The 14,406-nt window shown below is 39.1% G+C and overlaps 1 protein-coding gene across 1 annotated transcript; it reads right to left on the bottom strand.

Annotated features, from left to right (window-relative positions):
- Positions 1–1,766: 1,766 nt before the first annotated feature.
- itgb7 (integrin, beta 7) lies at positions 1,767–14,382 on the bottom strand. Its single transcript, XM_079510196.1, has 17 exons — positions 14,335–14,382; positions 12,805–12,823; positions 12,578–12,690; positions 12,374–12,450; positions 11,739–11,937; positions 10,800–10,970; positions 10,182–10,423; positions 9,685–9,840; positions 6,750–6,845; positions 6,557–6,646; positions 5,860–5,994; positions 5,141–5,331; positions 3,988–4,205; positions 3,369–3,579; positions 2,611–2,807; positions 2,212–2,372; positions 1,767–2,053 (listed from the first exon to the last, which is right to left on the bottom strand). Exons 3-17 carry the CDS (start codon positions 12,639–12,641, stop codon positions 1,985–1,987), a joined length of 2,277 nt encoding a protein of 758 aa, XP_079366322.1. The 5' UTR covers positions 12,642–12,690; positions 12,805–12,823; positions 14,335–14,382; the 3' UTR covers positions 1,767–1,984.
- Between the last annotated feature and the right edge of the window lie 24 nt (positions 14,383–14,406).

Genomic DNA, 14,406 nt, shown 5'->3' with positions numbered 1-14,406 from the left:
TAGTGGTGGACTAAATAAAAACGTCTGGGTTTCCGAGGCTAGTGGTGGACTGGATGAAGTACTTATTTGATCAGAATGCTGTTACAAGTAAAATGCTTGTATTCAAAATTTTAAATACACTCTTTTTCAAAAATATCTATGTCAAATAGGCCTATTCGAATTGAGGAAATAATAGGGCTTGTATTTGATGAATGTAATAATAATAATAATAATATCTGGGACTTCTATAGCGCTTTTCTAATACCCAAAGACGCTTTACATGTGTGGGGGCCGGGGGGGGGGGAACAAGAGAAAAGGACAACTTTATTAGAAGAAAGAAAATAAGAATAAAACCAGTCAAACATTACAAGTAACAAGTTAAAAACACATCAGCTGGGGAATGCTAGTCTGAACAGGTGGGTTTTTAGTGCGGTTTTGAAGGTGGGGAGTGAGGGGGCATCCCGGATCTGTTTGGGGAGGGCATTCCAGAGGGTAGGGGCGGCCACAGAGAAGGCCCTGTCGCCCCAGGTTTTGAGCCTGATCTTCTTGGGAATCACCAGGAGGCCGGCATCGCTGGACCTGAGGGAGCGGGATGGTGCGTGTGGTTCGAGGAGGGCGGAGAGGTAGGGGTATGTATGTTTTAAAATAATAATCAAAATCTATAAAGTAACTTATAGCGAAAGGTTTTAAATAATTGCAGTGGTGTAAAAAGTACAATATCTTTTTCTGAGATGTAGTGTAGTATAAATGCCATTTATATATATTTATTTATTTTACCTCAAAATTGTACTTGAGTAAATGTATTACCTCTAACGCAATAATAAAAATCACACCCGTGTGAAGTGAGGGGCACTCTTATCACCATAAATCATCTCATTCTGGCCATTCACAATGTGTTTACACAGATGGACACACACACACACACACACACACACACACACACACACACACACACGGACGCACGCACGCACGCACGCGTGCACACACACGAAACAAAGTGCATGCATATTTATCTTTTTGTGATTCTAAAATAATGTATGGAAACAGATGAGCTATTTATGGATATTTATTCAATAATTTCAACAAGTAGCCTAATGCACATTGTAAAGCGCTTAGGTTTAGGTTTAGGTTTATTTATTTAGCACATAGTATAAAAAATAGACAATACCAAAGAACAAAAATACAATGCAAGGAAAGGAAGAAGCCAGCTGGCTTATTTGGAATCCTTTCCTGTATGGAAGAGGTCATTGATTAAAGCAGATTAAAAGTTCATTAAGAACAATACAGTGCAATACTGTGCAATAAAGAAATAAAAACACAGAGACTGCACAAAAAGGGGAAATAAACAATACAACAATAAACACACAAAAGAAAATATAACACATCAAAGTAAATCATGTAATCTACAGAGAGGAAGAAATAAGATATTTCTTTAGATGTTTCTTGAATATTGGCAAGGATATTGAGGATTTAAGTGAAGCATCTAGGGAATTCCATAGATGAGGGCCTCTAAATTTGACAAATGATTGATGTTTGTAAGTGCGACAATAGGGTAATTCAAAATCATCTCTTTGCCTTGTGGGGTGGGAGTGAATGTCAGAAGTAACACGGAAATAATTGTGAAAAGAAGAGGGAATGGTTTGTTTGCATTTTTAAAAATGTAAGAGCGGGGCAGATGGCTCATAACTATTTGAATGTGAAATCATTCTCAGAAACCTTTTTTGAATGATCAGTAATTTAGTGAGCAGCTGTTTTTGTTTCTGGGCTGCTACATAATTTTTTATGTAGCAGCCCAGACAATATTACAGTAATTAATATGAGGGAAAATTAAGCTATAATAGAGTGTTAAATGACATGAAGGAAGAACAAATGGGCATATTTTTCTCACTATACCAAGCATCTTTTCTTGCAAAATCCATATTGGTGGCAATAGAGGATGTTGTTCTGAAGTAAGTGAGCTGAAACTCTGGAGTAGATAGCTTAAAAGAAGCATTTAGCTCTTTTATTAGTCATCTTCGAAGTGCATCGGGTTCACTGTGGTGGTGGTGGCATCTTGAAACAAGGGATTGTTGGCCTGAAATCACAGATGTGAGCCATATTTGAAAATGTACATATCCATTTATCTTTAATAATTTATAAAAAATGACCATTACAGGCCCAAGAAAGTTATTATGACTGGTATAGAAAATGAGACAAAATTAGTTTTATGCAGTGTCATACTGTATTTCTCACCTCGTTCCATTTGCTGTCTTTCTGAGCGTTGATGAAGCTGCGGTATTCACTGCGATAGTGCAGCTCCAGGAGGAGTCTGCAGACCAGGATCATTGCTATGCCAATGACAATGATACCAGACACAGAGCTGACAATGATCACAAAAGTCCTGTCAATAGAACCTGTCAGAAAGGAGGAGATTAAGTTCAAATATGAAAGTTGTTTTACATTCATAGAACCAGAGAACCCGTTGTGAAATTGCAAAAATGGCTATTACTGTAAGTAAGGTAATAACATTTACAAGGTTAGAAAACAAACATATGCTTAGTCACAGGGCTCAGATAGTGTACATAATATACATAATGTTACTGGCTGTTTTATCAGGCATTAAACGATTATTTGATTAATTATATGTCTCACGGGGTAGGTCAGTGTAGCGGACTAGGATGCTGCCATCAGGGGAAGGCTTCACTTCATACATGAGAGCATCAGTACTGCAGGGGAGCTCCTCTTGTTCTATGTAATGAAATTTTGCTGAGTGGCAGGGGGGGTCCTTACTGCATCTCATCACCTCCTCACCACTTCCCTTGTGTTCTGATATGCATTCAATGCACTTCCTGGTGAGGTAACAACAGGCAAACATACAGTATGACTGTTCCTATGCAACTTACCATGTGTATACATTATTATATGTATTGTATACATTCTAAAGGCATGCTCATACAAGTTGGGTAAATTCAATCCAACCTCAATTCTATTATAGTGCCGAATCACAACAATTTGTCTCAAGACAGTGTGTCGCCTTTTTGCACTGAAAGGACCACAAGCTTGCAAGTGTTTTTGTGTTTTATCATTTTGACAGATATATACATGGTCATTATTCATTTTTGAAAGAAAAAAGGTAAGGTCCCACACTGGATTAAGCTTGAAAGCTACAGTGTTTCAAGTGTTACCTTTTTCTATTATTAACCTCAGCCCGCACCTGGCGTTTAGTGAGTGGATGTGCGTGCTCTATTGTATGCATTAATACAAACACAATAAAAAAATCATGTGAGCAGAGATCTGACACCTACAGTCCCCTCTGCCTAAGAACCATTATTGTGAAAATGCAAACAAAAAACAACAAAAAAGAAACAGCTACCTCAGTGTCATAAAGCATAACAGTATGTCATACTCACTTGTAGTTTTGACAAGTATTCACTATTGAAGAGCAGTGCTTGCCAGTAAAATCTTGATTACAATGGCACCGGTTGCACTCGCATTGTCCATGTCCACTGCAATGTCTGTTGCCCTCTGTTTCACATTCATCTGTGAGCATGGAGCACTCACATGCAGAGCCAGTGTAGTTGGCCCAGCATGTACAGGTGCTGCAGTTACAATTCCCATTTCCTGAAGAATACAAAAATGTGTCAAACAAATCCGAGCTGCAAGATACAGTATGCAGATCTTTACTGTAAATGTTTTATGTGTAGTAGTATACGGCTGCCTGTTACAGTACTACTAAAGCTAATGATGAGAAGAGAGATGCTGAGATACATTGTTAACCACTTTAAACCTGGCGCCGCATTTTGCATAAATCATTATGTACAGTAGGCGAAATCTTTCAAAAATGGAAAAATAATTGTAGAGATTGAGTGAGATTGTATTTTTGCATGTGTTTTTAGCACAACAAAGTATAAAATAATTGAGACTCTAGACTCCCTGGGGATGAAGTGTTGTATACAGGGTTTAAAATGGTTAAATGCTTTGGATGGTCGTACTGTCGTACATGTGCAACATAATGAAACGTGCACCTACCACCACAAAGCATGTTGTTGTTTCTGGGGCAGTTGTTGTCATCGCACTGGCAGAATGTACCACTGTGGCTGATCTGGCACGTGCACACTCCACAGTGACAGTGGCCATGGCCGCTGCACACCTGGGAAGCGTTGTTCTGACGACATGATGTGTCCAGTGAGGCCACGCCCTTCTGCTGCTCGCACTCACACTTCTGACCCACGAAACCTGAGTCACAACTAGGAGACACATTAATAAATGGTAAATGGTGCATTTATATAGTGCCTTCATCCAAAGCCCTTTACATGAATTGTGCATTACATTCACCCATTCACAAACACATTCATGATTCATACACAGATGGCGGAGGATACCATGCAAGGCACCAACCCGCTCGTTGGGAGCAAGTAGGGGTTCAATGTCTTGCTCAAGAACACTTTGACAGTAACTCTGGGGGAGCCCGGGATCGTACTGGGAGCGGCCACTCTACCTCCAGAGCCACTGCTGCCCCTAAAATAATCAGAATGCAACACTTCAACTACTTAAAAGCTCTATAGGCTATAGGCTAAGTTGACCGGGGTCCCCCAGGCTTTATCTATACTGGGCCCTCTCGTTTTTCCCCTCTGCACCAATTTAACTTTGCCAAAAATAGCTGATCTACAAACTCACAACGTATTGCAAATGTTCGCCCCCAGTAAGGACGCTATTAGGTTCATTAACTACTAGAATATTTTTCGAATTAAACAGAGAAAATGTCCTTACTATAGTTTAACATACCGTATATAATAATACTAAAATCCTAATTATAACACATTACATACATTCTCTACATTAACATTATTGGCATTCCCTGCTTTGTTGAAGTGTCATGCAATTCATCACAAGTATTTTGACCTGTTATGTCAACACATTTTTCAGTTGAAAATACGTTTTTGATTTTTGTTTTTAACAATGTTTTAAGTAGGGCGCCCGGTAGTGGTCCAGGCTCTGGCCTGACAGCGTGTCGCGTGTTTGAGTCCCGTTCATGACGACCTTTGCTGTGTGTCTCTCCCTTTCTCTCTCCCTCTTTCCTGTCAATCTTCACTTGAAACTATCAATAAAGGCAGAATCTATAGGGACCTATAGATTCTACTGAGTAGGGACTTTCCTATGATTCTACTGAGTAGGGACTTGCCTGCATACTCCACAGTTGAGTGTGCCGCTGTTGTTGCAGTGTGGGGATGATTCCTCCCTCTCTCCACAATCACAGTCACACAGGGTCTCTACAGCCACCTTCAGGGTCTCGCTGATGCCCTGGACTTTAAAATGAAACTCCCTCTCTTTTCCAAGACATTCAGAGATGTTCAACCTAACAGTGAAGTCAACCTGAACACAAGAGACAATATAAAATAAAATAAAATCATTCCAGGGTACTAAAAATGAGACCCAGGTTGACCAGTTTCATTATCCATTTAGTTTGTTATGTGTGACATTTCCAGTAGTGGAAAAAGTACTCTTATATTATATATATTATATTATATTATATTATATTATATTATATTATATTATATTATATTATATTATATTATATTATATTATATTATATTATATTATATTATATTATATTATATTATATTATATTATATTATATATAAAAGTATCACTGCCACAATGAAGAAATACGTTACAAGCAAAGGTCTAGTATTCAAAATGTACTACTAAAATGTAACTACTAGTAAAAAATACAAAAGTCTTGGTATAAAAATGTACTTAAAGCACCAAACAACGCATCATGATGCCACACATTGTGCATATGTAGATTAACCACTAAGTGGTTAATGTATGTTTACTAAACATTTGTTTAGTAATACTATAGACACTAGACACATTTCTCGCTAGGAATTATAGACAAACCTGCTCATCGATCTTAATATTCATGCATTCTCCGCTTTTCCGCCAGGGGGCACTGTCAACACAGTGGGACTTGTAGGCAACATCCAGGCCTTGTGGCGCCCCCTGGTGTTCCAACAGTATGGTGGATGACAGGTTCTGTAATAGTAAAAATAAAATAAAATGTGTACCACTATACATTTACACACATAATGTATCCTCTGCATGTAATCCATCTTAACCATTAGGAGAAGTATAGTCACTATATTGTCTTCAATTATGTTATAGCATGCAGTGGTTCCCAAAGTGGGGTCCGGGGTCCTTGAGGGAGTTCCAGGAGGTCCCCAGCTAAATGATAGGAACCAAATGGACGGTATGGACCCTTATTGGTCTGTAACTCTGAGAGTGTACACTTTCAGAGTTAAATTAACATTGATTTTACAATATAAATTGGCATCTCAGAGATAGAAATGCCATTAAATGGGGATCTGCAGACTAATGCATGTCAAACTGGGGATCCTTGAAATTAAATGGGTTGAGAATCAACAGCTAGAGCTGTAAAAATCTTATCTTATGGGTCCCTGGTATATCTCTTATTCTCTTCAAATGGGGGTCCACAGGGCTAATTAGTGTCAATTTGGGGGTCCTTGACATGAAAGTTTGGGAACCACTGTATTATAGACTAGTATAGTCATGGGTTAAGGACCATTAACATTCTCACATTGTACGCCTCCGAGATGAGCTGGACTACGTTGCTGGAGTCCTTCTTGAGAACTCCCACCACCGACTGGGGTATTAGTTTACTCAGGGCCTAAGTAGAAAGGAATGCTTGGATGAGAGGTATGGAAAAGTCACCAATATAATCAGTCACATGGACACTCCTCCTTAGCTTAATGTCCTTTTTTAATACAGACCTGATAAGCTGGGACAGTTTCCTCAGTGACAGCAAAGATAAGCTGAATGTTGTTGGCTGCGAGAACCCTGGAGAGGTGGCCGATGGAGGGGTAGTCCTAAACAGTGGAGGGAAAAGTACAATATAGAAAGTTAAAGTCCAGAATTCAAAATGTACTTTTGTAAAACTACAAAAGTGTACTTAAAGTATAGGCTACCAAAAGTAGAATGTATTCATTATGCAAATGTCCCATTTCACAAGTTTTCAAATGTATAAAATGTATACAAATCTTTTGAAAATAGCAGATCAAAGGACAAGCTCACAATGTGTCACATCACGACGCATTGTGAGCTTGTAGATCGTCTATTTTCAAATGGCCGAAATATACTAGACTAGGGCTGAAGTGGTAAATGTATGTTTTGTAATAAATTAATAATAATCAAAATAACTAGTAATAGGCCTACTAGTAACTAACTAGTAACTAAAGTTTTCAAATTATTGTAGTGGAGTAAAAGTATAATATTAAGTCTCTGATATGTAGTGGAGTAGAAGTAAAAGTACAGAAACTTAAATACTCCAATAAAGTAAAAATACCTCAACATTTTACTCAAGTACAGTACTTGTCCTAAACACACATGGGAAAAATAATGTGTTTGCAAAAACAATTTGAAACATGACGTCATTAAAAACACCCACTTTTGTTGTCAAATGGCGAGAATAGCTCATGAGCTTATCTGCTATTTCCGCTGAATCTTCACCAATTTAGGCAAATATTTGTCTATTTTTGCCAAATGTTCACCTATTATGACATATCCAGAATAGGGTCTCTATAGGGTTCATGTGGTTAAAGGGGGGGTATAGTGACATTTGTTTCATTGCTATAGAGTGTTTGTTCATTATAGCCGGGGAGCCAGCACCAAAACATTTGGGAGGACCTGTGATGTCATGACATACTTTTTATTTGTGTTTTTTCTATTCACTTGGTCATTAAGGTCCACAGAATGGGAGGTCTGCTCTGCCGGAAATATCGCAAAAAAAAAGTTATGGTCATTTTTGTATACCCCAACCAATATAAGGCAACATTTCATCATACTTTAAATGGAGTTGGAACAACAGATGTTCAGGAGGCGGAGAAACACACATCGACCCTGCCCTTTGCACGCCACTCCGCCCTCCACGCCAATCTACCTGTCCCTATTTATACCTGCCCAGTACCACCCAGAATCCTCCACGTTTCGCCCGCCTCGTCGCGTCGCACACTAGCCACCTTCCTACAGGCTTCTCGCATCCCACCCCCACCCCCTTCACCTCGATAGTAGCTCCTTCCCCCGCTCCCCTCAAAGGAGCTTATCGGCACTAGGAATACTACATTCACTTTGCCAAACAACCGATTAAAACAAAACTCTCTCTCCTTCTCAGGTTCCTGCTGGGGGGTGACCGTCCATGCGCACCGTAAGACGAACGCCTTACGACGAACGCCATACAACGAACGCAATACGACCTCCTCCCCAAAGACCTCAGGGTCGGCGACCCCCCCTGGAACCTACACACCCGATTTCATTCATTCATCCCTTACTTTCTTTACTGTCAATAAATCCCTTAAACCTTTCCAATGGTGTGTTTCTTCCGACTAGTGAAGTAGCATGTGACATGTCAAACTAGGGGGTTTTCATGATTCTGAATCCATTCCAAGCATTAGTTTTGCACGAAAAACACTCCTTGGCCTAAAGACGGCTATAGCCGTCATCACCGTCATTAGAGTTAGTGTCGAAGTGTCTCTTGAGCAAGACACTGAACCCCAAATTGCTCCTGATTTGCTGGTTGGTGCCTTGCATGGTTTCCGCCGCCATCAGTGTATGAATGTGTGTGTGAATGGGTGAATGTAATGCACAATCTATGTAAAGCGCCTTGGATAAAGGTGCTATATAAATGCACCATTTACCATTTATCACAAATGTGATGAGGTCAGCACATTTGGGTGCTGACAAGTGGATATGGCCAAATTTAGGCCAAGGAGTGTTTTTCGTGCAAAACTAATGCTTGGAATGGATTCAGAATCATGAAGACCCCCTAGTTTGACATGTCATATGCTACTTGTGACACAATTATGATGAAATCTTGCCTTATATTGGTTGTCTATGGTGGGGGATACAAAAATGGCCATAACCTTTCGCGATATTTCCGGCAGAGCAGACCTCTCATTCTGTGGACCTTAATGACCAAGTGAATAGAAAACAACACAAATAAAAAATATCACAGGTAAATCCTTAACCATTGAGCTTTTGGGCATGTGGCTCCCCGGCTATTAGTAGAGCTAGAGAGATGGGGAGGCCTACTGAAAAAAATAAAAAATAAAATAAAAACATGTTGTTAAAAGTTTCGTTAGAGGGCACTAAGTCCACGGGTTCGTGTACTTTTTTATTTGTATTGTAATCCCCATAGGAGGATTTTAGATCGCCTCATATAAGAACTGTGTTTTAAAAATAAACAAATCATCTATCTAGGCCGTTTCACTCACATGGATATGAAGAATCAACTGACTGAAAGAAGACGCTAATGTTACTGCTGGAAACAGACTGTATCAAATATGACTGACTGACTATCGTAAACGATACAGAGCCACCTCCCTGACAATATCGCCAGGACAGTTTTTTTTTTTAGACTACAATTCTAATATGAGACGATGTTAAGATGACCCATGTTATTCTCCATAGAGAAAAACATCCGCGAACCGCTTGGAACCAGGGGATGAGCGAGTGACGTCAGGACTTCGGCGCTCTATAAACCTTTAACCTTTTAACAAAATGTTATATCTTTTTTTTGTGATGTGTTTTGACAGAAGAACATATCACTATAATTTAGACACAATTTAAACACTTTATGAACAAATTATGTTGATACGTTGAACTGATTTTGAACACACACATTTGCTGCTTTGCTGATGGTAGTTTACTCACATATTTGGTGCCATCATACGTGTTGTTCCCATTGAGGTGACATTTCCCATCATGAGGCTCATAGATGCCAGCCAGTCTGCCATCTCCAGCAATATGGAACGTGTCATCTGAAGTATAGACCAAAATCCGGGTAACATTGTGCCAACGTATCACATCCTGAACAAAAGAAAACAACATAGAGGACAATATATGTAGATATAAACAAAGAGTATCCATTGTGTCTCCATAGGGAACCACTGCTGGTCATCAAATGATTGGCTTATACTTATAGGAATGCGACAAAAAAAATAAAGAAATATCCATGAATTCAAGTCTCCATGGGGGTGAGTAATCGATCGGTGAAGTATCCCTTTAATCCCTATATTTCATCATCCATCAAAATAGAGTAAACAGCCAAGAATTTGCATTTTAACAAGTTTTGAATTTATTTTAAAGATAATTGTAATTGTAATACATACACATGACACAGCGTTTATCTGGTTTGAGGACAAACTTACCTGGCAGACAGCAGCTTGCATTATGGCATCGAATCCGCCTTCCGGAGAGTCCAAATTACCGGAAATCGCTTGCCTGCTGACCTCCTTCTTGAAATCACCGGCATTTTCAGTCAGGCTAAGAATGTTTTGGAAGCTGAAGGCTGGCTGGCAAGTGGTGCTCCGGCTAGGGCAAGGGTTTTTCTTTTTACTTTTCACCTGGCTCACATATGGCAGGGCCACTTTATCCACAAAAGAGCCAAAACCTAATGGATATAGCAATAGAATTCATGCAAAGGGTTTAAATGGGAACTAAACAATAGGACAATTTTGTGAGTTTGCCATGTAAAGGGTAACAATCTTAAAAGGTTAGCTATATGGGTACGGTCAATACAGTGATATAACTAAGCAACAAAAGTGTTCTGTTAGATGTGAATGTGATCATAGCAAATGCCAATTCACATGATTTTTTTACATCACAATGTATCAAGCTCAATCAGCTCTTTAGATCATTTTTAACATTTAGATGGCAGCAAACTCACAACATTGGCACAAACGGATAGGATAGAACGACAGATTCAGATCCCGGCCAGCTATATCTGCGCTGTTTAAAATAGAATGGAATAGAATCTCTGCTCTCACCTATACGAATCTTTTTCGTGAAGTTTCCAAGAGTGGCAACGATATCCTGGCCCAAATGTTTGATCTCGTCCAGGTCATCTCTCATGGAGAATGACAGGTCCATCAGGTAATACAAATCAATAGGAAACCCCTCAGCTCTTTTGAATGACACTTTAAATGTCTGTGGCACACCTGTGATTGATTTAGAAAAATATAATCACTAGAAAATACAACTCTCAACTGACCATATTCACGCAAATGACCGCTGTGCAGTGAATATGGTCATTTGATTTATTCTACAATTTATTTTCTCTTTTTATCATTGACCGCTACAAAGAATGTCTTTAACGTGTTTTGGGGCTTTTTATGAATTCATAATTGTCTCGCAAATATTTACCGTATATCGCTCCCCAACGCTAGGAAACACTCAGCTTGCTGTATTTTGCCTAGGTAGCAAGATGGCCGCCCGCACAACGTTATGGGAACGCCGATCTTTAGAGGCGTTTTTCTCTGAATTGCGGCTCAGATCAAATTGAACAAAGAGAGGATGTTAGGGGCTCAATACTAAATCGTCGCTATACCTCGTGGTTACCAGCTCAGTGGCCTTGTGGTTAGAGTGTCCGCCCTGAGACTGGAAGGTCTGGGTTCAATCCCCGGCCGGGTCATACCAAAGGATTGGGCGTAAGTCCCTGCGACATACTAGTGTCATGTCCAGGGGGTGTACTTGTACATCAAGCTGCCTCACGCTACAGAAACAGGAGATAGGATCCTGCCCTATGGGCCTCATGGCTCGGCAAGGCTACTTACTTACTTACCTTAATAATATTAATGCTTCTGAAGACTTTTAAATATACGATGCAGTCAATGAGTTAAATCAGAACCCATGTGGCAGATGGTGAGCCATTCACACTGACATCAATATAATGCAACTTAGATTGTGATATACATTTCTCAGCTCACCGACTCTGAGTTTGAATTTGAGATTTTGTGGCTTAATCTGGATCACATCATATGGGCCCTGGCTGAGGTCATTGTTCTTCAGTTCATCCATTTTCGGTTCAGGGTTAATAATGTGCTTTTCCTTGTCACAGTGCCTGCTTTTTAAAGACTCCTCTGTATCACATCGGCGTTCATTCGATTCCTCCGGTTTCAGGAAGCCCTAGGAGTAGAGCGGAGCACTACATTTTATTTCATTCACTGACTGACTTACCTTCTCACCTACCTAATGCAAAAGGCCATTATTCATTTCACCAATGTGTGGTGCTTCACAAATATTTACTGTAGTAGTCTGTGCTATTATTGGGTGTAGAGAGAAAAATAGTGATTATGTACCAGTCCAGTATCTGAAACTAACCAATACATGTTGTAAAATTCATCAACCATGCCTCAAAGACATAAGCAGTGCCAGTGAGTTTATGTGTTTTAAACCATAATGGGACCTTGCATGTCTGTAATTAATAATGTTTTACTGATTAGTGATTACTATTTCAGGGCCACAACACAATAGCCTACATGATCTCTATCATACTAAATGCTTGGTTATTTATTATTTTAATTGTATCAGCCTATACTGTAAAATATATAATTTGGCTTACCATCTGGTTGCACCATGCACAACCAGGACTTTTCATGCACTCTGTGCAATTTGGCTTGGGCACACATCTTTGGAGACCTGATACAACAACAGATTAACACAGAAGGTCCCGCCATTTGACTGGTAGAAAAGAAAACAAATACAAATATAATACAAATGTGGAGGTTTACTTTACTCCTTCTACTCCTTTTACTCAGACACTCACCCTGAGTCTCACTTTGTTGTACAAAGTGTAGCAGAACAATGACAAGTACAACAATCCTTTTCATTGTCTGTCCATAGATAAATTATATTCCGGGAACATGAGCAGGGTGAAACCTGCAGGGCAGATGAAAATGTGAAATGTAATTAGCAAAGGTGTCTAAATTATAATCTGGATAATTTCAAGGTGTGAATTAAGACTAGAAGTATTGCATTTATTAGAGTGCATACCTCTGCCAACAATTTGTAGCTGTCAAGATTTCCATAAGATCAAAAAAGAGAGAGGGGTTAGACTTGTACGTTGCTTTGTGATCAGTAAGTCACAATCCAACTAGCCTCGGAAGCCCAGCTGCCCAGACGTTTTTATTTCCACAATCCAACAAATGCCAAAGCACTAATTTGCAAAAATAAAAAAATTGCGAATAAAAAAATCAAAAGGGACTCAGCACCTATAAGTTTCAGTTTACAGCCTTCTTCAAGGCCTATATGCAACCTTTGGCTTTTTTGGGGTAGAGAGAATTTGTACACTATGACATAATTTGATGGAACTGTGTGATGTCAGAGGGCAACGGAACAGATTAAAGCTCTTGATCTATGACCGATTATATAATTTTGACCATGACCGTGATTGAGACCATGACATTTTACAAATGCAACTGATGAAGTCTCTAGGGGGGCAACCTACAATTTACAATTTAGGCATTTAGCAGACACTCTTAATCCAGAGCGATTTACATTAACCTACTATACCTCGTTCCCGCCAAGTTTCATGAAAATCCACTTTTTGCTAACACTCCCTGGCAGAGGTCCTTATGTTGAGTCATAAAGTTCTGTATTCATACCATGTATACCTCTACTCACATAATGGTTAAAATACATGATACAGGTTAAAGGTTAAACCAATTTATGCGCATGAGGCCACAATTCTCACACATATATAGCAAAAGGCAGTCTATAGAGAAATGGGTCAGTTATGCATGCCAAAGATCGACTGCAGTTTGCACAAGAGCTTTTCTGCAACATGTAAGGCTGTTATGTGGTCAAAGTATGATGCTGGCACAGCAGAATATATCACACAGTATGCTGGCATATTATGATGTGTAGAATTACTGTACATTTTACTAACTTAATTTCACCCATTTAAAAACTTCTAAGATCTACAAGCTCACAACACGTTGGGATGCGATATGCCTACATTTTGAGCATGTAGATCTGCTATTTTTGCGTACGTATTTTGCGTAAAAATAAAATATTTTTGGTAAAAAAGGAGAAAAAAAAGGATCCTCTAATTTGATTTTAGGAGATCTTATACTGGCTGTACAATGTGGTTAATACATGTTGCATATCGTTGCTGTCGGGAGGAAACCTCATAACTCTATTTTTGAGGTTTTTGATTTTTTTTGGGGGCATAAATCAGTGCTATTGATTGAACACCCTTTACGTCTGTGTGTTATTTTAAAATATTGAACCAATGGAAAGTAGTAAAAAGTGCTTTGGACAAAACCTCTTAACTCCATTGGACCCTCAAAATGTCTGATAAAGCAACTAACTCCACCACCTCTCCCCCTCTCATGGAAGTAATTGACAATATATAAAGTTACAACACCAACTTTGATGAGGCTGTATTGCTTTGTTTTAAAAATATTTTCTTAATTTCCTGAAAATTTTATATTTTTCATTTCCTGAAAAATGAACATTTTCATTCACGTCCTTGGTTGTATTCACTATAAAAATGACAAAATGTATTAAAACGTTACTCACCTCTGTTGGTTTCTCTCTTTTTCTTATGTACCGGTTCACTGACAGTGCTGTGATCTTCCCCGTCTGCACTTT

This window comes from Electrona antarctica, assembly GCF_951216825.1.
Source record: "Electrona antarctica genome assembly, chromosome: 9".
NCBI lineage: Eukaryota > Metazoa > Chordata > Actinopteri > Myctophiformes > Myctophidae > Electrona > Electrona antarctica.
The sequence above is the reverse complement of the archived record's forward strand: the minus strand, read 5'-3'. Positions and strand labels throughout refer to the sequence as shown.